Raw genomic sequence first — 22,678 nt, 5'->3', positions numbered from 1 at the left:
TGGGACTGTTTCGAGGTTCCTCGGTTTGTGCAGGTCGGGGTTGGAAAGTGGGGGTAGGAAGGGTTATCTAAGGGTTCGGAGTAGCGGGAGAGTCTTATGGTGGTGGGAGAGCAGCTATTTTATGATTAACGTTTCGTACTGTCAGCTAAAGTCGGTAACGGTTATAATGGGTAACTTATCTTAGTGAATAACTTATCGGCTAAAATGTAGTCGGTAACTTGTCGTTTGGCTTTATATTATAAGTTTAGTGTTTCTTAGAAGTAAATGAGAAAAATTTTGGTGCCGGGACGTAACAAACTATAACTTGGCAGTGGAGCCATGCGCGGATGTTAATGCGTAAAATTTCTTTTAGAAAGTAAATTCTTTCGCGAAATTTAAATCGTGCACAGGGCATATATTTTACTTGGTGTGGTTTTACCAAGAAAATATATTCTCATTTTTTGAGAATTCTATAACCCCTCTTTAACCCCTCGACCCGATATTTTTTTTCGTCTACATCTCTTTAGGGGGGTAAATACACTGCCAAAAATAATTAATAAGTAACAGTTTTATAATACAACAAAATAATTATCCTACATAATTTTAAACTTTTTAAAAGTATTTGGAAGAAAAAAAAACGTGAAAAAATTCTGTAAAATATGAGCTCTTTAATCGCTAAATTTAAATTCAATCAAATTCTTATGGAAAAACCTTGACCTACGTAAAAAGAGCTATACGTGAAAAGTGCCCTACTTTTAAAGAAGATTTTTGAAAAGTTCAATATCAAAACATAATATATACAGTGTTCTACACTTACCTTAAAATTATTTTAATAACAATAAATTACTACATAATAATAATTTAACTATAAATTAAATATATAATTTATCAATATTATTTAGATGTCGATAATTAAATTTAGTGTGAGGACATTTTCGATATGCAACGTGCCTAAGCACACGAAGTTTTGTCATGTTAATTGGTCAACTTTTAATTCTTTTGGCTCTTATTCGCTCATTTTTCTAGTTGCTTGTTTGTACACATTAAAGAGCCTTATTTTCTCAATAATTTATTAAGCAATTTTATTTGTTAACATTGTAAATATATTGTAATTTTTTATTGCTTTAGTTTTAAATTTGATCTAAATTATATAAATTCGTAAATAAGTATCAATATATTAGATAATTGTAACTACAAGAGAATATAAGTTATATAAAATTATAGAATCTTTCAAATTTTTGAAAGGCACTACATATTTATACATATATACTTATAATATTATGTATAGAATATACAGGTTTTTGAATAATAATTATTTATTTTGTAATATTGAAGGACATTCACCCACAATTACTGAAAAATCACGTTCAAAATCGTCTAAGAAAGATCGAAAATGGTAAAGCTTTAGATTGGTCGACCGCTGAGGCATTAGCTATTGGTTCTTTATTATATCAAGGATACAATGTGAGAATAAGTGGACAAGATGTGGGTCGTGGAACTTTTTCACAAAGACATGTGATGTTTATTGATCAATCTACAGAAGGTATTAAAAAATTTGTATAATCTAACAAATCTATAGCATTATAGATTTATGTTATAAATTTCTAGTTGTTTTTATCCCGTTGAACTCTATGGTTAGTGATCAAATTAGCAAATTAGAAGTAGCTAATAGTATCTTGTCGGAGGAAGCTGTATTGGGTTTCGAGTATGGTATAAGTATAGCATCACCATTTATATTACCTATTTGGGAAGCTCAATTCGGAGATTTTTGTAATGGAGCTCAAATCATTATCGATACGTATATAACGAACGGAGAAATAAAATGGATGTTGAACAGTGGTTTAACGATGCTCTTACCACATGGATATGATGGTGCTGGTCCAGAACATAGTTCATGTAGACTCGAAAGATTTTTACAATTAACTGATAGTAAAGAGAATGAAATCGACAGCGATGATATTAACATACAAATTGCGAATCCCACTGAACCAGCACAATATTTCCATTTATTGAGAAGGCAGGTAAGAGAATAAAATTGCATATATAGAAACCATTTTTAAATATTTGTATGATGATAAATTAAAAAACATTTAAATTCATGGTTTTATAGATGATAAGGAATTATCGAAAACCTTTGATCGTGGTAGCACCTAAGATTTTGTTGCGTCATCCAGCAGCGGTATCATCTTTTTCAGATTTTCAGCCTGGAACGTATTTCAAGACTGTTATCGGTATGTTGTCCTTCTTAATGTATTTTCTTTACATTAATTAATTCCTCTCATTATTCTGCATAGAAGTATTGATGCAAGATAATCGAAAAATAAATATTTTACGAGACATTTCATAGTTATGTAAAATTATATCAAATTAAAGTAAAAATATCGTAAATTATTCAATTTTTGGCCATTATACTCTTATAACTTTTTATGCAAAATATTGCGAAAAATTGATTCACATTAAAACAATCAAGGTAGTTCTATTTAAAAAAACCAAGTTGACCTTCATGTAACTTTGACATGTACACCAAAAGTTAAATTAATATGTCTATCTTTTTTTTCTCTCGGCATCAAAATTTTGTTCCAAACATTTTTTTTCTAAAACTTTTTCTTTCTAGATATTTAATTGTATCAATTGAAATAAAACATCAGTGTATATATAGAGTGAGTCAGAGATTATTGAAAAACTTCAGGAATGTATAAAGAGTTTGGAATATAATAACTTTTGAATAGGAATCCCTGTGCTTCTAATCTTGACTTCGTATAAGCCTTAGAATGTAAAGAGCTACATTATAGTCAACATAGCAATGAGAGAAATGATATTAATTTATACAAAATTTAATAATTAAGTAATATTTGCTTAATTTACACGAACACAATACTATTGTATAGTACTAGAAAAAGTGAAGTGATGACCATTACATTCAATGCCAGAGTTTCGTTCGTCGATGCAATTGCTTACATTGATATCCACAATATAGTTCCTTACATTTAAATGTTATTACTGATTTAGAATTATTTCATAAGATCATGAAGAATATCGATTCCTATTCGAAAATTCTATATTACGACTCCTCTATAGTAAATTTCTTCTGAAATTTTGTTAATAACCTTTTGAATCACTTAGTATATAAACTTTACAGGAGACAATATTATTGTTTTATATGAATTTTACAGGAGACAATATAGTAGGAGAAAACTACAATGTGAATAAAGTCATTCTAGTTAGTGGAAAACACTATTATGCACTTAATAATTATCGAGAAACTACTGCAAACAAAACTGTAGCTATCATCAGAATAGAAAGTCTATGCCCATTTCCTATCCACGAATTATTGGAAGAAATTGAAAAATACAAACACGCGAGAAGTAAAAAAAATGTTTTATATAGATATTTTGAACTATATAAAGGTGTTTTAAAAAGGATGGACTGCTATTGTAGTCATATTATTCTCATCAAAACAAAAAAAAGTTCTTAGAAAATATTAAAACACTTTGTTAAAAAATTAATATCACATTTAGAATAAAAAAATACATTTCGATGTTAACATTTAAGGGGATGCTGGACTACCGACTAAGTTCTAACCTAACAAAACAATATATTTACTTAATATGAAAGTGGCAATTTATACAAATAAAATAAAATAGGTTTTCCTCTTGCAGAATTGCGTGAAAGAATATTTGTGAACTTCTAGAAATAAGCTTACTTGTTAATTAAATAAAGAATATTCGCCTGATAAAAATGTTGTACTGCACAGAACTTAGTTGGTACTTCGGTATTCTCCTTAAATGTACTAATATATTGATTTTAAAAAATTGGAAAAAATTAAAAAAAGAACAAAAAACTCAAAAAAGAGATTTAAAATGTCTTCTACATGAAGTAAAACGATTATGAATTTGCATCATGGACTATTTTATGCATTTGAATACTTTTAAAAGCGTTTTAGAAATATGTTTTATAAGAACTTTTTTGTTTGTCTTAATGAGAAGAACATGATTACATAACCAGCTCAATTTTTAAAAACATATTGTCTAAAATAATATTGTGATAAATAAAAATATAATTAATTTTTGAAAATATTATTTTTTTTAAATATTCACACTTAAGTATTTTCAGTTTTTATTTGGAGCCAAGAAGAACCACGAAACATGGGCGCATGGAATTTTGTTAAACCACGTTTTGAAACCTTATGTGGACGACAAGTAAGTTATATTGCATGAAGTTATATTGTAGAAATTAGTTTAAAATTATATGTGATATTAAGCTTGTAAAATTGTCTATGTATATAAAATTCTAAAATCTTACAAAAAATCTACAAATAAGAGTAACTTTAATCGTAACTTAATAGTAACTTAAATCAGATAAAATTCATTATTAATTTGTTAATTTAATAATTTATGGTTAACTGAAATTTAATGAATTTTTACAAAGAGAACGTCAATTTTAGTTTTTTCGGTTTTTATCGAAAAATATCAAGAAATTAGTGTAGTGGGTTTCTCGACGTCAAGTAATTTTACGTAAACTATAAAATATTTCATAAAAAATTCATTTTTTGAATATCTTATCTCAAAACTTTTATGCACAGAATAATGAGAAGAATTAATTGATGTAATGAACACATAGTTGTCTTAAAGAAAAGAGTAACTACTCGTTGCAAATTCATATTTTCTCTTTTTAGTAAAATCATGTCAAATTAAAATATGAAATATCTTATAAACTATTCAATTTTTTACCATCATCACTTTTTACGCAAATTATTGTAAAGAATCGATTTATATTATCGAAAACATTTGGATAATTCCATTAAAAAAATGAAAATGATCTCCATTTTTTAAGAGGTTCAGACCACCTTGGAGCCTCAAATTTTAAAGCATTTTTAACAATTTTTTTAAAGAAAACTATACTGTACAAGGAAAAATTCTTTTTTGGTGTTTATTATCAGTATATTGAAGAATATAAAAAATATTTTTTATAAAGTATTTAATATAAAAATTAAGCGCGTGATGGCTATCTTTTTGTATGTGGTTTTGATCGACATGCAAAACGGCGGGCACGATTACTCAGCACTGGTTAATCGTAGAACAAAAAAACAAATATTTATTTTCTACGTATTCAAAACTAGTAATGTACGTAGCCGTTTTGAGAAATATGCATTTTTGTTAAAGTGGCAATGATTTGAAAAAAAAAAGTCATTTTTGGCTTCAAAAATTTGAATGAAATAAAGCGATAGCGGCGAGAATTTTTAAGATATCGCAAAAATCCTACGTACAGTCCTAGATAATGTTGAAATAAAGATCTGGGTAAAAATTCAAGTCAATCGGAGATAAGATATTCAAAAAATGAATTTTTTATGAAATATTTTATAGTTTACGTAAAATTACTTGACGTCGAGAAACCCACTAAAAATTGGCGAAATTATGCTGCCCGCCGTTTTGAAAAATGCTGTTTCGAGAAAAACGCGTTTAAAGTTTTTCGTAACAATTTTTGACGCTGAGCGTCATTTAGCGTCTGTTCGTTCTATAACTGACCGTGTATAAAATAACGGTCAAAATTTTGGCAGAGCCATGTACAGGTACAAAAAAATTTCATAAGAATAAGTGTCCCTTTGCAGGTAACAGACTCTTTCAATAAGCCGCTTACATGACGTAGCGCAACACAGTGATGCGCTTCACTATACTCACTCGAAACATCATTTTCCTTTGCGATTTCGAAGTCGGGTCTAATATATATCATTTTTAAGACTATAAGGAATAATTTAAGCAAAAAAAGAAAATTCGATTTTTTGAAAGTGTCAAGGTGGTCTGACCCCTTAAATGAAACCATCCTAACTCAAAAAGATTACAAATAAAAAAAAAATTATTTTATATACTTTGTAGCAGATTTAAAGTTGTACTAACTTTCTTACAATTTGAACCAATTGCAAGATATTTGCTTGGATGCTTATTAACCCCTTGACTGACACGAATATGAGCACCAACTGTGCCAAAAATGGCAAGACATAAATAATGTTTAAGTGTTCTGAAAGTTTTTCTTCATCTTCTGTATTGGTTAATAACATATTTTCACGATTTTAGAGTGCATCATGGGGAGGTTATAGTGGTAAAATTTTAACTTCAATTTTTTTTTGTTTTTGAATTAAAAAAAGTGTAATAGTAGTAGTAGTAGTAGTAGTAGTATAACTTTATTGACTCACCTTAGGGTTTTCAACTCTTACAAAAACAATCTCTTACATCTAACTTAACCTATCTTAGTCTATCTTAACCTAATCTTATCTCTATTGAGCGTCTGCGACCGTGGGTAACACCTCTGCGTCCCCCACAGTCCCCTCTCCGCACACACACATCCGCCTCTCTCCGCTGGACTTCCGCTTCCTCTTGCTTTTTTTATCATTTCTTTCTTTCCCTTCAACCCCCTTCCCTTCGGTTCCATCACTCTTTCCTCCTACCATTCACTCTCATTCTCTCTGCCTCTTTCATCTCACTCCTCCTCCCTCTTCTCTCCCCCTCTCCCTTTCTACCTCCCTCATTCACATCTCTTTTTCCCCTTCCTCTACTAAAACCCATCTTACGTTATTCTGCTAACCCCCTCCCCCCACCTTCCAATTCCTACATCCTTCCCATACATGCTCCTATGTCTCCACCTTTCCTCCACATACCTTACACTTTCTTTTCTCTTCTTCTTCCCAGTACCTACTCTCCTTTACCTCACTCCCCAACCTAAATCTAGCTACCCTTCTCCATCTTCCCCTCTCCCCCATTCCTTCTTTAAATACCCTGGAATCCCCTCTCCCTTCACTTCTTTATACCATCTGTTAAACTTCGCCTTCTCCATTCTTTCCTTCCTATCCTTTCTATGTTCTTCCCTATCCCTATCTTCTATCCCCTTATACCAGTCCTCTTCTGCCTCCTCCCTTTCCTCCATTTCCTCCATCCTCATCCCTCTATCTTTGAGGAAACTTCCCCTTTTCTTCTTACAATTTGATCTCATCTTTCCTGCTCTACTCCTGTCCCTTATCTCCTTCAGACACCTCCTCGCCAACTCTTCCCCCTTTCCTTCCCTTAACCTCTTCTCAAAACCTCACGCCCTTCTTCCCGCTCTCACCCTTAACTTCTCCCTCTGTAATTCTTCCCTCAACATGTACCCTGGTGTTCTGCTATCTACTCTCATTACCCACCTTAGATATCTCTCCTCTAATCTCTCCATCGCCTCCCTCTCCTTCTATCCTCATATTTCCACCCCATACCCCAATACTGTCCATATTAAACTATCAAATCGCCATAGCCTCCTTCCCCAGTCCCTTCTGAATCTCCTCTTTCCCCACACCTGCCCCATTATTGCCGCCCTCCTGACCCTCTCTCTCACCTGCGCTTCTTGTCCGCCATTCCTTTGCAAAGTGTATCCTAAATACTTATACTCCTTGACCTCTTCCACCTCCTTCCCTTTCCATCTCCATTTCCTCTTTGCCATCCTTCCCCCTTTCCACCTCCTGAACCTCATAATCTTCGTCTTCCCTATATTAACCTCCAAACCCTTTCCCTCCATGTATCTCTCCAGCCTATCCATCATACTTCTCATCTCTTCCTCTTCTTCAGCCACCAACACCAGGTCATCTGCATATGCCAGAGTATATATTCTCCTTCCCCCAAGCGATACCCCTCCCCATCTTACTCTTCCCATCTCCTCTTCCAGATCCGCAATCAATAGATTGAATAGTATCGGATTCAGAGGACATCCCTGTCTTACCCCTTTCCCCGTCCAATAGCTCTCTCCCATCTCCTGTCCCACTCTTACTCTACTTCTTGTTTCTCTCAGTACCTTCTTTATCTTCCTTACCAGTCTTTCCCTCACCTCCCGTCTTCTCGTCGCTTCCACCAGAACCCCCCTATCCATCGAGTCTAACGCCACCCTCAAATTTACAAATAGCACCATTCCCTCTTTCCCTTTCAGCTGCCTTCCTATCAAATAATTTAACACGTACACGTTATCCATTATCCCCATCTCCTTCCTAAAACCCGTCTGATTTAATGGTACTATTCCCTTTTCCTCTACCTCTTCCCTTAATCTCTCTGCCAACACTGCCGCATATATCTTGTACAAGGTTGGCATCAACGTCACTCCCCTATAATCCCTTACCTTTTCCCTCTCTCCCTTTTTTATTATTGGCACCACTACTCCCTCCTTCCATCCATCTGGCCACCCCTCCCCTTCCCATACCTTATTACAAAACTCCCTTGCCCATCTCTCTAACTCCTTCCCTCTGTACTTCCACACTTCCACTGATATCCCATCCATCCCCGCTGCTTTTCCTTTCTTCTGTTTCCCTGTCACCCCTTTAATCTCTTTTATTCTAATCCCCTCCTCCTCTTCCTCCTTCCCCTTCCTATCCTTATATCCTTTAACTACTCTGTCCTCTATCCCTCTCTGCAAAATCATGAAATACTCCTTCCATTCTTCCATTTCGATAGCCTCATTCACCCTCCTCCTTCCCCTCTTCCTCTCCCTATTTACTAATTCTCACACCTCCCAGAGAGGGGGCCCTCTTAACTTCCCTTGCCCTCTTCTCCCATCTCTCATTATCTTCCCTTTTTTTCTTCTCACACAACTCCTTATACTCTCTCTTCTTTCTTTTATACCTCTTCCCCTCTCCTCCTTCCTTCCGCCATTCCTTTAGCTCTTTCCTTACCTCTCTCTTTTTCTCCCTGCATTTTTCATCCCACCAGCCTTTTTGCCTCTTGTCCCTTTTTCCTCTTTCCTCTTCTGTTTTCTTCAGCCTCTTTTATCCTCCTCTCCATTTCCTCCCATCCTTCTCTCCCTTTCTCTCCCTGTTCTGCCTCCCTCAACACTTCTCTAAACCTCTTCCTCCTCTCTTCATCCCATATCCCTCTCCAGTTTCTCTCTCTCCCCTTTACCCTCTCCCTTCTTTTCTCTTCTCCTCTTATCCGCACTTCTAACGGATAATGATCTGAGTCCACTTTATCCCCACTCTTATACTCCCTACCCTTTCTTCCACCTCCCTGTTCCCTATCACGTATTCTATCACTTCTGTCGCCCCTTTCCCTCCAGTGAACGTAAATTCACTTTTCTCATCTCCTCTGACCCTTCCATTGAAAATTCCCAACTCCCATTCCTCGAGAAATTCTATCAGCTGCCTACCCTCCCTATTCTTTTTCTTATCCTTGGATCTCCCCTTCCCCTCTCCTCATCTTTTTCTTCTTCCACTCTTCCTCCCTCTTCCGCTGTCCTTGCATTAAAATCCCCCCTATCAATGTTTTTACTCCCTCTTCATCCCCTTTTATCCACTTCTCCAACTCTCCTGTTACCTTTCTTATTCCCTCCCCCGCGTATACTGCTATCACTCTCCATCTCTCCTCTCCCCATTTCAACCTCCCCATCATTATTCCTTCCATTCCTCCCTCCACCCTACTTCTTTTTTCTATCCACTCTCTCCTTATGCTCATCAACATACCTCCCTTAGCTCTCTCTCTCCTTCCCTCTCTTTTTGCCAGTTGTGTCACCCATTTAAATTTTCTCAGTAACCTTCCTTTCACTCTCTCCCAACCCTTCTCGTCTACCTATGTCTCCTATCGGAGTGTTATCACACTACTACATCCCATTCTCTCAAACCTCTCCAAAATTCTTCATCTTTTCTCCTCAACCTAACCTAACCTTACCACATTCCAAAATACTACCTTCCATCCTCCCTCCTCTTCTTCCCTCCCCCTTTTCCTTCTCTCTTCTCCCTTCCCTCCTATCTTATTCCTTACTCCTTTTACCCTGTTCCTTAGTGTTCCCCCTGTTCCTCCCCTCTTCTTTTCCCTTCTTCATCTACCAGTCTTTTCTCCTCCTCATCCTATCTACCATTTATTGTTGTGCCTCCGCGAAGGGGCACGGGATTGTCGGGATCGTTTCGGGAATGTCGGGGATGCGTCGGGCGTTTTCCCCCTTTTGTTTTTATTGTCTTCTGCTTTTCTTTTAATTGTAATTCGTTTTATTCTTCTACCTTCACTACATGTACAGTTCTTTCATCTCTCGCAAAAATATAAGATAGTTTAATTGAAATCAATGGTGTGATATTTTGTCACTGCTCCCAGCGAACGTTATACTACTCGCGCTTGCTATCGGTTAGAGTGAGAGAGCGGTATCTCTCGTATACACCGTCGTACCGGTAGTCTGATACGCGTCGGCTTATCTCAGGTGCGCGTATATCTCTCAGTCGTGCGAGTATGACTCTGTTGAATCTGGTCAGTAGCTGCTCGTGGCGATTATTACTCGTTCGGTTCTAATTAACGATTGCCCGTCGCTTCATCGCGGCGGGTGCTGAGCTTCCCTCCGAACTGCATGGTTTTTCGGAGGGGGTCCCTTAGCAACATGACCAAATATGGTTATGTTGCTGAATTCGCGTTTTAGTGCAGACGAGGACGTTCAAAGTCGAATTTCCTCGCTTGTACTTTTAGCAATTCAGCGACACCTTTCCGGTGCGTCTCCGAGAGCGCTTTCCGGTTTCGCGTTCGCGCTCGGTCTCGGGCGCGCGTGGCTCGCTGTGTCAGCGGCTCGCGCGATTATCGCTTCGCTCGCGATGCATTCCTGCATCTATATAATTATAGGTATATATATATATATATATATATTTATCAAATCTGTAGCCTTTTCTGGGGCTATAACACCCCTCCCCCGTTGGAAAAGAAAACGGAGGTACAACGTTTTCTGTTTTAGTTATATATATATATATATATACTATATGTTTTCTTTTATATTATTTTCTTATTCTAGTTTACAATTTTGTTTGTTTTCGCGTTTACAATATTTAAATATAATCGTTTTTCTTATCTAAAATCGCGTGCTTAGGCTACGTTTTAATATTGGTTTTGGGAGTCGATCGATCGGTTCGGATCACTCTTCGTCGTATATCCTAATTAATGGCCGCTTCCTTCTTTTATTTTTGTTTCGTATGACTATGTAAAGTACAATTAATATTATTATTATTGTTATCGTGATTGTTCCGCTTTTTGTTGCATTGGGGGTTGCCAATATGTCGCGAGTGTGATGGGTATCGGGATGGTATTCATCCCGATATCTGTCGCGAGTGTTTTCGGGGTCGCCTACCGGTTGTGGGTCTACCGCCGCCTGTGGACCCCGTAGTGCGGGCGCGGAGTGCCGTTTTTCGAAGTTCCCGGGTCGCGGGGGGGCACATTGTCCCTCCGCGTTACGTTTACTACACCCGGTGAGAGATTTGTGCGGGCAGTGGTGTCCGCCGCGGACCCTATGCATCCCGTCCGCGTGGAGATGAGGAAGGTCCATGACCAATACGACTTCTACGAGTTGAGATGTCGCCGGGGGGAGGAGGAGGACTAGGACATGGATCCTTGAAGAAGGTGAGTACTAGTTTTCTATATATGGCTTAAGCTTGTTTGCGTGTAAGCGGGTGTTTTTCCTTCCTTTCTTCACCGTGTAGTTGTTATTCGAATGCTTTTCGATTATTATGTATGGTCCGATTCATAGAGATTCGAGTTTTTTCGATCTTCCGCGTCGTAGCGTTTCATCATAGATGAGTACTTTATCGCCGATTTTGAACTTTGTTTCTTTTGCGGTTCGATCGTAGTGTTCCTTCGATTTCAGTTTTTTCTCTGTGAGACGATCTCTTGCAACTTGATTCGTGGCGCGTAGTCTTTCTTTTAGCTCTTGCGCGTAATCGTCATAGTTGTATGTCGGTTGTGGTGGTTTCGTTAATGCTGTCGGTATTTCGGCTTGGTGTCCGTATACTAGCTCGAAGGGCGTGTATCCTGTAGCTGTATGTGGCGTAGTGTTGTAGGTGAACATCGCGAACGGAATCCATTCGTCCCAGTCAGTCTGATCATTATTAATATAATGTCGTAGATATTCTGTTAATGTTCTGTGCGATCGTTCTAACGCGCCGTTACTTTCAGGATGATACGCGATCGTCTGAATTTTATTTATTTTTAATAATTTACACGTATTTTTAAATATTTCGCTTAAAAAATTTGTGCCTTGATCGGTTAAAATTTTTTCCGGTATTCCGTATTCTAAAATTATTTTCGTGGTAAATTCTTTACTCACGGTGTTCGCTTCTTGATTTGGTATCGGTATTGCTTTACTAAATTTTGTCAAACTATCTTGAAAAGTTAGTAAGTATTTATTTCCGGTATTAGTTATCGTTAATGGACCGACTATATCTAATGCACATTTTTCGGTTTACTCGGTGTATCGGTGATAACGAGAGGTGCTTTAAATCGTCGCGATAATTTATTTTTTTGGCAAGTGTTACATTTTTTAATGTATCGTTCGACGTCTTTCGTTAACCCGGTCCAATTGTGCGTGAGGCGAATTCTGTTTATCGTCCTCTCGATACCTTGGTGTCCTCCTGTGGGTGCATCATGATATTCATATAATATTTGTTTCTTTTCATCTGCGCTATAGGCACGTGTCGCATCGTTGCTATCTTTCTCGTCCTCTTCTTTATCTCTTTCTTCGCTGCTGATATCGCCCATCTCTTCGTCTTCAACGGTGAGAATCTTTTCTCTCTCTTGCTCGTCGTTGTCTCGTGTTACGTTGCAGCTTAGCGCATCGGCGTTCGCGTTCGCACGTCCGGCCTTATGTATGATCTCATAATCGTACTCTTCTAATTTTATTCGCCATCGAATTAATCGTGATCCTGGATCGTTCACGTTAAATAACCATATTAGAGGTTTGTGATCTGTAATGACCTTAAATTGTGTTCCGTACACGTAGGGTCTGAAATGCTTTACAACCCATACAATAGCTAATAGTTCCTTTTCGGTAGTGCTATAGTTCTGTTCCGCGCGGTTCAGTACTCGGCTGGCGTAAGCTATCAGTCGGTCGCTGCCTATCTTTCCTTGCGATAAGACCGCTCCGATCGCGTAGTCGGATGCGTCTGTAGTTATATTAAATTGTTCAGCGAAATCTGGATATTTTAATACGGGTGCCGTTATTAATTTATTTTTAAATACTTCGAAGGCATTTTGTTGCTCTGCGGTCCACACAAATTTTTCGGTTTTCTTTGTCAATTTCGTTAATGGTTTAGCTATTTTCGAGAAATCTTTTATGAATCTTCGATAGTAACCGGCTAGACCTATAAATGATTGGATATCTTTCACCTTTTTTGGCGTCGGGAAATCTCTTACCGCTGTTAGTTTCGACGGGTCAGGAGATATTCCATGTTCCGATATTATATGGCCCAGGTACATTACTTCTTTGCGTAGGAATTCGCATTTATCCGGCTGTAGTTTTAAATTATTAGTTCGAAGTCGTTGCAGCACTTCCTTGAGTCGCTTGTTATGATCTTCGAGGCTTGCTCCGTAAAGGACGATGTCGTCTAGATAGACCAGGCATTTGAGTCCTTGTATTCCTGTCAATACAGAGTTCATTAATCTCTGAAATGTCGCCGGTGCGTTTTTCAATCCAAAGGGCATTCGATTGAACTCGTAATGTCCATACGGAGTTGAAAAGGCAGTTTTAGGCTTGTCCTTTTCGGCCATTGGTATTTGATGATATCCAGATGCTAGGTCTAATGTTGTGAAGTATTTTGCGTTTCCCAGCTGGTCCAGTATATCCGTAATATTAGGCAGAGGGAAGGAATCGCCGATCGTCAAGTCGTTGAGCTTTCGAAAGTCTATAACTATTCGAAGTTTCGGTTTACCTGATACGTCGGTCTTTTTTGGTACTACTAATAGCGGAGCATTCCATTGACTCGCGCTGGTACGAATTATTCCGTCTTCCAACATTTGTTTATTTACTTCCGTCTTATGTTTCTCCGGAAGGCGATACGGTCTTACATTTACCGTTGAGGCGTCTACGCGCGTATTTATCTCGTGCGCTACCGTCGCAGTGCTCGACAGTGGTTCTCCATTCAGGTGAAATATGTCGCTATATTCATCACATATCCTTGAGAGTGCCTGTCGTTCTTCAGAGTTGAGATGCTGTGTTCGCAACAATTGTCAGATGCGCTCGTTACGTGGGGTATTTTTATCGTCCGTCCCCACGGCTATTGTATAGATACCGTGCGGGTTATCTTTATCGATGTCGTCTATTGTTACAACAGGTGTACGTATCTCAATAGTCTCGTCTGTTGTGTTGATAACGCTGATTGGGCAGAGAAAGTTTTTCGGTTCTACTAGACATCTTCCTATATATATTCCAGGGGCTGTTTCTTTCGCGCGAACTATTCCCGCTTCGTTTCGATTAGTCGCGGCTTGCACAATGGTTTCACTGCGTGGTTTCAAGATAATTTTATTATATGGTCGCATCTTGAGTACATCCGTACCGATTTTTAACTCTTTATTTTTGTAATCGCAGGATACCTTTTGCTTCCTTAGGAAATCGATTCCTAGTATCCCGTCGTATTCCATGGGGAAGTCGTCTTTTACTACGTAAATTGCATGTTTAATGTCTTGTCCGGTTAGATTAATTGTTGCATGCATCTTCCCTATTGTATATACTTTGTGTCCGGTTATTCCTATTAACGCTAATTTTTTATTGTATATCAATGTTTCGCCTTTTAAATGCTTTACTTTTATTAGTGATATGGTCGCACCGGAATTGTATAGCATGTTTATGCGCCCTGTCTTCGTTTCGCGTATGGGCATCGTTACGACGTCGAGTCCTTGTTTATCTCGCGTCTGTCGTACGTGTATCACCTGATATTCCAGCGCGCGCTTTGCCTTGCTATCGCTTCTTTCTTCTTCGTCGTTACTACGCTCGGAGTCGGAACTCTTTCTTCACGTCTTATAACGCGTTCCTTTTGAATTATTTTGAATATCGCTCGATTTATTCGCGTTATTCGGGTTTTTTCGATCCTGTGGTTTTCCTTGCGGTCGGCCGTTTAAAGACCAACACTCGTCGCGATTATGTCCGCGCTTTTTACAATACTTGCAAAATTTTTCTACCACATTGACGCGTGGTCTTTCGGGTTTCGGCAGAGCGTATCTGCTCGTTCGACAATCTCGTCCATAATGTCCTATCTTGCCGCATTTAAAACACGTTGCATTAGTATCTCGAGGCGGTCGCGAGTAATTCGAGTCGAGTTTATTTTTATTTTGATAACTGTTTGTTCTCGCTCCCATCGGCTTGATAAGTTTTTCTTCCGAGCTCGCGCCGTTTATCGCCTCTTGCAATGTCGAGAAGCGTTGTGACCGTACGAGTACTTTCAAGTCGTCGCGTAGTCCGATTTGATAATTAATTAACGCTTGGTCTCTGATAGTTTGCTGAATCGTGCGTTTTTGTTCTAGAGTATGCTCTTTTCCTTCGGTCATAGAGTCATATAATTTCATAGCTACTAGATCGACACGCTGTCCGAACGCGTAGGCGGTTTCGCTTGTTTTTTGCTTTAATGAATTAAATTCGACTTGCAAGTGTGTCGTGCTTTGTTTCGTTTGATAACAAGCTTCGAGTTGCGTCTGAAATTTATCGAAAGTGCGTATATCGCGCGTTTCAAAATCTTGTCGCGCTCTTCCGCGTAACTTTGTATATAATATTGCTTGCATAAGAGATTCTTCATCTGCCGGATTTGTATTTTGTATTGCGTATGTGCATGAATTCACGAAATCTTGCAACTGTGTCGCGACATTCCGTCAAATTCCGGAATCATTTGCCTCGCTTCCTTTAACGTCAGGAAATTGGGTGCCATACTACGTCGGCTTCTAACGTCGCGATCGGTCCGTCCGTAATATATGCTTTCGGCAAGTTCTTCTCGACGGCTTGTATTTTGATCGCGTTGCTGTAGTTGAGCTACTTGCTCTGTTAAGAATTGTATTGCATAGCGCATTTCTCTTAACATGGCGGACGTAGAGTCGTTTGCCGATTCTTCTCGCGGTTGTACCGGTTGATTAATTGTTCGTCGCAATCGTGCGATCTCGTCGTCTACCGCATCATTGGACACGTTTGCGGACGTAGACGCGCGGGGATTTTGAGCTTCTGCCATCTCGCGCGTTCGTGCGTAGATTTCTTCGGGATCAAAAATCTCGCTCTCGTAAGATGTCAATGAAAATTCTCGCTGAAGTGATACCTGGCTTGGAGTTCGACTAAGATACGGTCTCGTTCGTCTGGTTGAGTCGTGTAAATCGTCAGTGGGGTCAGTCGGATTATTTTCAACAAGACTCGCGTCGAAACTCGTAAATGGAAATTCGCGTTCTGTTATAATATTGCTCGGTAGCTCTGTGTCACTATCACTCGAGTATCGAGTTTCGAGGTTCCGTCGGAAACTATCGCGTATGTCTCGGAGCGCTTCTACGGCTACACTCGCGGGACTTAATTCGCAATATTTTATAGCTCGATTTGCTCGTTCGCTAAGCAACCACGACTTATTTGCTATCGGTTTCGGTACGTTTCTCCCTTCCGACATTCACGCAAATTTAATTAAAATTAATTTGGTTCGGACTTACAGTAGTAATATCGCTCGCATATTCGCTCGCTGTCTCGGTTCTCGCTGACGTTGCGTCCTTCGCTCGGCGGCTGATAAGGCTGACGGTCGCGTTCCGGCGGCGATGCGTCGTCGATGGAGTTGTCGTAGGTCGGGCGGTTTGGCGGCTCGCGTCCTTGCTCCAATCCTGCGATGCTCTGTTTATCTCGTAGTCCGTAGTCGTCTGCTCTGCATGTAGTTTTTTCTTGGCTTCTTGATGTCCGTCAGTGTTTGCTAACTTTCTGACGTGCCTGCCTGTTTAAGCACTTTTTATTTTATTGCAGGTCTTGCACGACGGTCGGGGTGCCAACTCCGTGACATCCACCGGGGGTGTTCCCTGGATCCCACCGCTGCCACCAGAATTGTTGTGCCTCCGCGAAGAGGCACGGGATTGTCGGGATCGTTTCGGGAATGTCGGGGATGCGTCGGGCGTTTTCCCCCTTTTGTTTTTATTGTCTTCTGCTTTTCTTTTAATTGTAATTCGTTTTATTCTTCTACCTTCACTACATGTACAGTTCTTTCATCTCTCGCAAAAATATAAGATAGTTTAATTGAAATCAATGGTGTGATATTTTGTCACTGCTCCCAGCGAACGTTATACTACTCGCGCTTGCTATCGGTTAGAGTGAGAGAGCGGTATCTCTCGTATACACCGTCGTACCGGTAGTCTGATACGCGTCGGCTTATCTCAGGTGCGCGTATATCTCTCAGTCGTGCGAGTATGACTCTGTTGAATCTGGTCAGTAGCTGCTCGTGGCGATTATTACTCGTTCGGTTCTAATTAACGACTGCCCGTCGCTTCATCGCGGCGGGTGCTGAGCTTCCCTCCGAACTGCATGGTTTTTCGGAGGGGGTCCCTTAGCAACATGACCAAATATGGTTATGTTGCTGAATTCGCGTTTTAGTGCAGACGAGGACGTTCAAAGTCGAATTTCCTCGCTTGTACTTTTAGCAATTCAGCGACACCTTTCCGGTGCGTCTCCGAGAGCGCTTTCCGGTTTCGCGTTCGCGCTCGGTCTCGGGCGCGCGTGGCTCGCTGTGTCAGCGGCTCGCGCGATTATCGCTTCGCTCGCGATGCATTCCTGCATCTATATAATTATATGTATATATATATATATATATATTTATCAAATCTGTAGCCTTTTCTGGGGCTATAACATTATCCAGTCCAGTCTTTCATTATTCTCTCCTTCCTTCCCCTCTTCTTCTTCCATATCTCTCTCCTTTGCTCCTCATCCTCCAACCTCACCAATACCATCTCTCTGTCCTTTTCCCTATCCCCACCCAACCTCTTCACCTCTTTCACCCTCGCTTCTACTCCCATATCCCTTATAATCCCTTCTACCACCTCCTTCCTCCTCCCCTTCTTCATCCCCACTCCTCTTATTATTATGTTCTTTCTTCTCTCTTCCCTGTCTTTCATCTCCAATCTCCGTTCCATCTCCTTCACTCTCCTTTCCATATCCCCTTTTTGCCCCTTTCCCTTCTCCCCCTCTCCTTCTTCCCCCTTTCGCCTCTTTTTTTCTAATTCTATTATCCTCTTCTCCAACCTCTTAATAATTCTTTAACTCTTCCCTCTCCTCTTTCCACCTCTCCTCTATCCTTCTTAACTCTTTTTTCATCTCATCTATCCACCCCTTCATTTCCTCCCTCATCACCCCCTCCATTTCTTCCTTCCACCCTCTCATCATCTCCTCTAACCCTCTCTCCTCCTTTCTGTCCGGCGATCTAGCCGTCTTTCTGCTTTTCACGAAAATCCCTTTCTCACTACCCTCTCACTCCCCTCTTTTTCTTTTTATCCAATCCTCTACGTTTCCCTCACTCCCTCTTCTTTCTTTTCCCAATTTCCCATTTCTACCTATGCCTTCCGCCATTACTAGTTTTCTTTCCGTCTCGTATTTCTCGTCTTTCTGATTTTTTCTAACGCCTCCTACAATCACACCTCGCCGCTACCTATCCACTTGTCCTTCTCTTTGCTTCTTACTCTATGCCCGCAAACCTTGCTCACTTCTCCCTCTCCACTATTCTATCTTCTATGTCCAACTGTCACTGTTCCTCCGATACCTCTCTAGACCCTTTCTCTCCCTCTGTGTCGTTCCCTCCACTCACCCCACACTCACCTGTCACTCTCACTCCTCCTTTCTTACCCTCGCACACACTCAGCCCTCTTTCACTGTAACCACTCGTTTACTGCACTTATAAAACCCTCTCACTCGCCACATGCCACCACTCTACACACCGGAAGCGGAAGTCTCGAATTAAAAAAAAAGTGTTAACGATTAAAAATATGATTTACTTGCTATTTTTACGACTAATAATAATTTAGCTAAAAAAAATTGATAATTAAAAATTTAATCTATTGATTAAACCTTTTTACATGTCAAAAACGTTAAAAAAGTTAAAATTAATGAATAATTTTTTTTACAGTCTCCCGGTATCATATTTCTTCTAATTTTGATCCTAAATACGTATTCAGCAATCTGAAAAAATCCTTAATAGTTTGATAGAAATTTAATAATTTATAGTTTTTTAAAATTTTGGCTGCCATTTTGTATTTTTGAATTTTTATGTCAAAATTGTATTCAGCGACCCAAAAAATCCTTAAGAATTAAGTGTCATTCAAATCCGATTAATAGGAACAAAATAAAATAATGTGGCGTCAATGTCACATCATTTTTTCGCGCCATATGGCGTCAATGCCAGTCAAGGGGTTAATAAACATTCTGTATAATAAGACAAAATGCATGTATTTAAATAAGATATAAAATATATTAGATAAAATATCTCATTGTCAGAGCGAAACAGAAAAAAAGGGAAAAGAGAGAGAGAGAGAGAAAGAGAGAGAAAGGGGGGGAGGGGAAAAGAATTAAATATTTTTAAAAAAAGATAAAATATATACTAACTACATTAAAAATATTTAAATTTATGTAGCAATAAATAAATGTTTATGAAAAAAACTGATCTTATCTATCAATTTAACTTTAAATGAGTTGTCTTTCTAATTTGTAAAATATATACATTATATGATTATTATTATATGATCATTTATAAAACATGTATATTATATGATAAATACTTAAAAAAGTTAATAATGGAATAGCAACAAAGACGTAACAGAGTCTAATATAATAATCTAATATAAATTAACTAAACAATTAAATAATTTTTATTTTTACATCCATGAGCTACAATATATAATTCGGTATAACAAATATACGGGCGCAACGGAAATATATAATAACAAGTATTAGACGGTACAGTGTTAATGAACAATAATTGATTAATTAAAGCGAACGTTTTGGTCCCAATTTTTTGGGCCTTCTTCAGCGCAACGAGTGAGCGGAAAGATTACGCAAATATAAATAAAATATAGAGTCAATATACTTTTTTTAACGCGAAAGAGTAGTCAGAGGTATAAAAGGTTTTTTTAAAATAGTCATATATACTGAGAGTCAAAATTCTTTGTGTTAATCTGACTGTATGCGCGATGTTTAAAATCGTGACAACGTGCCGTGAGCATCTCGAGATAGTTGGTAAAGAATAGACGTTCAAATAAATTAGTAGATGTAAGAGTCTGGAAATTTAGGATCAGTAAAAATAAGCGCTAATTTGATTCCGTGATGTAAAGTTTAAGCAGAGCAACAACAGTATTTTACGAGTTCAACATCGAAATTAAATAGTTAAAGCGTTAAATATTAGAACTTAGTTGAAAATAGTTTAAAATAAATTATTTTAAAGGCATTTCATTATAATAATGTGATAAATAAATAACGTTGAGAGAAAAAAAACTATACGAAAAAGTTTAAAGATAATTAGTTGGAAATAAAAACAACTTACATGCAGTATGACTTATGTAAGAAACGGTTGACTGTATTCTTGGTAGTAAACCAATGGTAAGAACCGGCAAACAAATGTCGCTGCTCAGCTATACGCACATTATTTATGACTACTGGTAACGGCGTGACGGGGCAGAGAGTTTTTCAAAAATGTTGTTATAGGTGTCGGGTAGATATTCAGTATCTGTCTGCAGATTGAGGCTGTTATGCTGTTTTTTGATGTGCAGCATTTCAGAAACCATTCGTTTATTATAATGGGGTTTTATATCTTATTATATAAAATTTCGGTCTCGTTCCAGTTAAAATTGTGGTTAAAACTAGTTCTATGGTCAGTTATGACAAATTTTGTGTTGGTGTTCTGATTAATATGTTGTCTGTGTTCTTTAATTCTGGTATCAAGTTTTCTACCAGTCTGTCCAACATAAGATGCGCATACAGTCGGATTAACAGGAAGAATTTTGACCTCAGTGTACAGGGTGTCCCAGAACAACCTTCCGTCCGTAAAATGATGTATTCCTGACACAATTTTAAGACAATTTTTCCTTTACCAAAATTTGATTCGAAGCGTAGTTTTTGAGTTATAAGCAAAAATAGTTAGCAAATCACACGTCGAGTACAGAAGGTAGGCAGAAGCGGCGCGGCGCATCGCGAGCGCGGGCGTAACTGACCGTCCGACGAATGATTACCGCCGCATGAGTCGCTAATTATTTTATCTTATAACATAAAATTATGCTTTAAATAAAATTCTGGCAAAGAAGAATATGTTTTACAATTACGTCAGGAATAAGTGTTCATAAAATAACGTTATTTTAATGACCAAAAGTTGTTCCGGATCGCCGGCCGTCGGACGCTGCAATCAGCTGATTGCTACACGCAATGTGTGTATGTCTGACAAGCGGAGTGTTAGGCCTTCGCATCACCGATTTTGCCGAAATTTTGTAGGAATGTAGTATGGGTATAGACATAATTATAACTATTAGGAGATGACGCATTTCTCAACCGTTGACGAGAAATCGCGATTTGAATTTTAGTGTGCTCGTTTAATCCACTTGCAGTAAAGCATTCATCGAGCGTCGAAGTGGCGTAGCGGACTGAGCGCCGCGCTAGAAACTTTATGGTTGCGCGTTCGCGCCCCGTTAGTTTTTAACTTTTTTTATATACAGTTTTAATAAAAAAATGTTTTATGCATTTGAACTTTTCTTATTTTTATTTTAAGTTTTTTATTTTTGTTTTAAAATGGACAATGCAAATATTATAAGGACATATGTATATATTATGTGTTCATATAGACGCCGAAATTTACATGTATAGAAGGTTAAACATATATTTATTGATTTTAAATATGTATATATATGTAATTGATACGAAGATTGCAAAATGGTAGAGGACTTTTCTATTCGGTTTGACCTGCTCTATCTGCCCATGAAAGGTTGGGCGATTATTACCGGACACCCTGTATATATACAGGGTGTCCCATTTCAACTTGGACAGTAAAATATCTCGAAAACTGAGCCCAGCAGACAAAAATGTTTCAGACAAAAGTTGTATGGTTTCGAGGGGGCCATAAGATGGTATCATTGGTTTGACCTTGAAAAGTCATTTGAAGGTCACGTGAAGGTCACTTCAAGTTTTTTAAATGGAACACCCTATATATTTTTACATATTCTTGTAGCTCATTTCGAGAGCTTTCCAAAATACTTATGACAAAGTATTTTTCATTAAGTATTTTTTGAGTTATAAGGCTTCTAAGTTGCAGTATTTTGACATAAAATACAAGACATCTCATAAAATATTCATTTTTTTATTATCTTACTCTAATACTTTTATGCACAGAAAAACGAGACGAGTCAATTGGCATAATTAAAACACATAATTATGTTAAAGTAAAAATCTATTTGCAACTAACAGTTACACATTTTTACTTTAACATAATTATGTGTTTTAATTATGCCAATTGACTCGTCTCGTTTTTCTGTGCATAAAAGTATTAGAGTAAGATAATCAAAAAATGAATATTTTATGAGATGTCTTGTATTTTATGTCAAAATACTGCAACTTTGAAGCCTTATAACTCAAAAAATACTTAATAAAAAATACTTTGTCATAAGTGTTTTGGAAAGCTCTCGAGATGAGCTACAAGAATATGTAAAAATATATAGAGTGTTCCATTTAAAAAACTTGAAATGACCTTCACGTGACCTTCAAATGACTTTTCAAGGTCAAACCAATGGTACCATCTTATGGCCCCCTCAAAAGCATACAACTTTTGTCTGAAACATTTTTCTCTCCCGGGCTTGGTTTTCGAGATAATCGACTGGATGAATTAAAATGATCCACCCTGTATATAAAAAATCAATAAATATGTCTGAATTTCTATAACTAGATATAAAAATTGAAATTGTATGACACAATCAAAAGTATTACAATAAGTTAA

General features: G+C 38.0%; 1 protein-coding gene across 3 annotated transcripts in view; it reads left to right on the top strand.

The window, feature by feature from the left end:
- Nucleotides 1-22,678, top strand: part of LOC140664434 (probable 2-oxoadipate dehydrogenase complex component E1 homolog) — a 231,876-nt gene that overhangs the window by 161,473 nt on the left and 47,725 nt on the right. The window contains exons 8-14 of one of the 3 annotated variants that reach the window (XR_012046457.1): nt 1,315-1,522; nt 1,588-2,000; nt 2,090-2,210; nt 3,153-3,344; nt 4,093-4,178; nt 5,588-11,348; nt 16,693-21,919. Coding sequence is in view for 2 of the 3 variants with exons in the window: in XM_072889558.1 (XP_072745659.1) it covers nt 1,315-1,522; nt 1,588-2,000; nt 2,090-2,210; nt 3,153-3,344; nt 4,093-4,178; nt 5,588-5,620 (1,053 nt within the window). In the remaining variant the exon portion in view is untranslated. Of the gene's footprint in view, nt 1-1,314; nt 1,523-1,587; nt 2,001-2,089; nt 2,211-3,152; nt 3,345-4,092; nt 4,179-5,587; nt 21,928-22,678 lie in introns of those variants that run through there. The other 2 variants (XM_072889558.1, XM_072889548.1) reach the window with 2 other exon arrangements.

This window comes from Anoplolepis gracilipes, chromosome 1, assembly GCF_047496725.1.
Source record: "Anoplolepis gracilipes chromosome 1, ASM4749672v1, whole genome shotgun sequence".
Lineage (NCBI taxonomy): Eukaryota > Metazoa > Arthropoda > Insecta > Hymenoptera > Formicidae > Anoplolepis > Anoplolepis gracilipes.
The sequence above is the reverse complement of the archived record's forward strand: the minus strand, read 5'-3'. Positions and strand labels throughout refer to the sequence as shown.